We start from the raw sequence: 2670 nt of genomic DNA, 5'->3' as shown, positions 1-2670 counted from the left end.
TGAAAGCCTTTGACTTCACAGTTTGGGGACTGATTGTTTGAAATGTCGCATTGCAGAAGCAGAGCCTCAGAAGGGAGCCTGGCACTCCGTGTCATGCTTGCATTGAGTGACACTGACAGTGGCGACGATCCAGTCTTTGTTACACCGAGAAAACCCCCTCCGTCCCGACTTGGGGGGCCTTGGGGGAGTAGGCCTCCTGCCTCCTCCTCCCAGAAGGATCGTGTCCCTTGGAAGAAGGGTCCGAACTCTTCCCTGAGCCTGGAAGAGAGGGGCTTCAAGGAGAACCGGGCTCCAGGTTCGGTCCGAAGCTGGCAGCGGGAGATGAGGGAGACGTCAGGATCCGAGAGCTCTGACGAAGAGATTGCCAGCTTGGCCGTTCACGTCAAGCAAGCGATGGTCTTCTCTCCAAGGAAGAGTGCCTTGCGTCCCTCAAGCCCCTTTGGTAAGTAAGTGAGGGAGGCCCCCCCCCAATGCTCTGCGTTGGGAAGGTCCTGGTCCCTCGTTCGTGGGTCCTGGTCCGTCCGCCTTCACCCCACTTAGTCCGGGCTGCCTTATGCTCTCCCTCCACAAACCCTTTGGCCCCAAGCTGCACAGATGGCTGTGGCTCTGAAAATGTGCTCGCCTGGGTGGAAAGAAGCCAGGGAGGAGAGCTTTGCTTGGACCCTTGAGTACTATTACTGTGGTCTTTAAAGGGCCAGCTTTCATCCCGTGTTGATGAAAGTGGGGCCTCTTGGTCGGCCGTGAGAGTAGGGGCATTCCTCCATGCGCATTCCCCACCTTTCCAGTCTTGCGTCTCCCATGTAGACCTGGCTTCTGTGGGGCTCCAGTCAGTGGGTTTTCTGCCTTGTTGGAGCGGGGGGGTTTCAAGTGAAGTGGGAAAACTGGGCTAGTCACTAAGGGCAGTGAAGGTCCTTTTGGGCACACCGGCTGCTGGTCTGGACAGGGGTGGGTTTCCAGTAGGTCGAGGGCTGCTGTCGTCTTCTTGTTCTGCGGGTGACCTTCTTCTTCCCCCAGTTTGGCTGGTTGCTGTGAGAGCAGAGAGCCAGAACAAGGAGCACTTGTGGATTCAATCCATCCTCAGGACCTCCTTTCCAGATGTATGCTTTCCTCTTGCAAAGGCAACGTCTCCTTAAAGCTTGCACTGTCTCATGCTTCTCTCTGTCTCCAACTAACGCTAGAGCAATTCTGGGCTTGAAGAAAGGCAGAGGCAAGGACTTAGCTGCCTCAGAGATAGGAAGATGATGTTAGGGTTCAAAGTCATGGGCAGTGAGTGGAACTAGAGCAAAGGAGCTGGGCAGGTGACCTGGGGAGTGGTTTTGTAGCTCCAGCTTCCAAAACTCTGGCTAGAGAAATGCTTAGGGGCCAGTGTGGGTTTGTGCAGCTGTTAGCTTAGGGGGGCAGGCCCCATTGTGGAGTGATGCCAGGCCACAGGCTGTTTACCCGTTCTGACCCAGGCTTAGCCAGATGTTCCTGGGCTGACATGGAGCATGCTTTGCTTGTGCTGAAGGCCTTGACCTTTGGTTTTGACTGGCAGAAGAGAGGGGCCCCAGGCCTTCCCCAAGAAGCCTCCTCCCAGCAGCAAAGAAGGAGCCCTCCCAGCCACCTGGGCCTGATCCGTCCACGTCCGCTCAGGCTCCCAAGAACAAAGCGCTTGCTGATGTCACCCAGCTGCACCGGACGCAGACTCCTAGGTAGGTTTCCACTGCTGCCGCCTTTGCCTCTGCCGCCTTCCTGTCTCCTTCACCCCCACTTTCCTATCGAAGAGGAGCCCAGAGACCGGGTGGTCCGACTAATGGAGGCCCTGGGGCTTGGGCATGGGGGGCTGCGGGGTGGCCTCCCCCCATGTGAACCCTCAAGCTCTAGCAAATCCCTCACTTGCCTTGGAGACAATTCCATGGTCCAAAAGGTGGAAGAGGCATCAAGGGGGACAGCTATTTTGGATCTGATCCTAACCAACAAGGATGACTTGGTTAATGGGGTGCAAGTGGTGGGATCCTCAGGTGGAAGGGACCATGTTCTCCTGGAGTTTGTTATACAATGGAGAGGAGAAGCCAGGCAGAGTCAGACACGCATCCTAGACTTTAGGAGAGCGGATTTCAGGAAACCTAGAGACGTATTGCAGGTGATCCCTGGTCAGAAATACTAACAGAGAAGGGAGTTCAGGAGGGATGGGACTTTCTCAAAGGAGAGATACTGAAGACACAATCTCAAACGGTGTCTCAAGAAACGGGGAGTGTCCAGCTGAACTGTTCTGCTATTTCTGTCTGCAGGGGAAGCTCCTGCCAAATCCCAGTCTGCTTCCTGGAGGAGCTGTCAGACCCAGACTCCCAGCCATCGAGGCTCTTCCGCAGTCAGAAAGAGAAGCTGGCACAGGACCTCTATGCCTTCTATAACACTTCCGTCTTCCAGGAAAAGGTAGTATGGTCTGAGCAGTTTGTTTCTGTTATCGGCCCTAGCAGCAACGGACCCATGGATGGCCAGATGGCTTCCTGGCCAGTGTTTTTGGGTGACCCATGCGAAGCACCTAGGAAAGGAGAGCTGCCCTTTCTTGAGGGGCCCCCACACCTCGCCCCTGAAAAGCCCAGTGGGCTCGTTCTTATGGGTCGGAAGCAGGGCAGGGGATGCCATTTGCCACCATTGGCTAGACTTAGGGAGCCCTGGTCCCTAGCA

General features: G+C 55.7%; 1 protein-coding gene across 1 annotated transcript; it reads left to right on the top strand.

Annotated features, from left to right (window-relative positions):
• Positions 1 to 93: 93 nt before the first annotated feature.
• Positions 94 to 2660, top strand: LOC121918343 (the record flags this gene model as incomplete). The annotated part of the gene is made up of 3 exons (XM_042444407.1): positions 94 to 442; positions 1535 to 1691; positions 2271 to 2660. Coding segments are annotated over exons 1-3 (896 nt in total), but the record flags the coding sequence as incomplete, so codon positions are not given.
• Positions 2661 to 2670: the final 10 nt, after the last annotated feature.

This window comes from Sceloporus undulatus, unplaced genomic scaffold, assembly GCF_019175285.1.
Source record: "Sceloporus undulatus isolate JIND9_A2432 ecotype Alabama unplaced genomic scaffold, SceUnd_v1.1 scaffold_9124, whole genome shotgun sequence".
Classification (NCBI taxonomy): Eukaryota; Metazoa; Chordata; class Lepidosauria; order Squamata; family Phrynosomatidae; genus Sceloporus; species Sceloporus undulatus.
The sequence above is the reverse complement of the archived record's forward strand: the minus strand, read 5'-3'. Positions and strand labels throughout refer to the sequence as shown.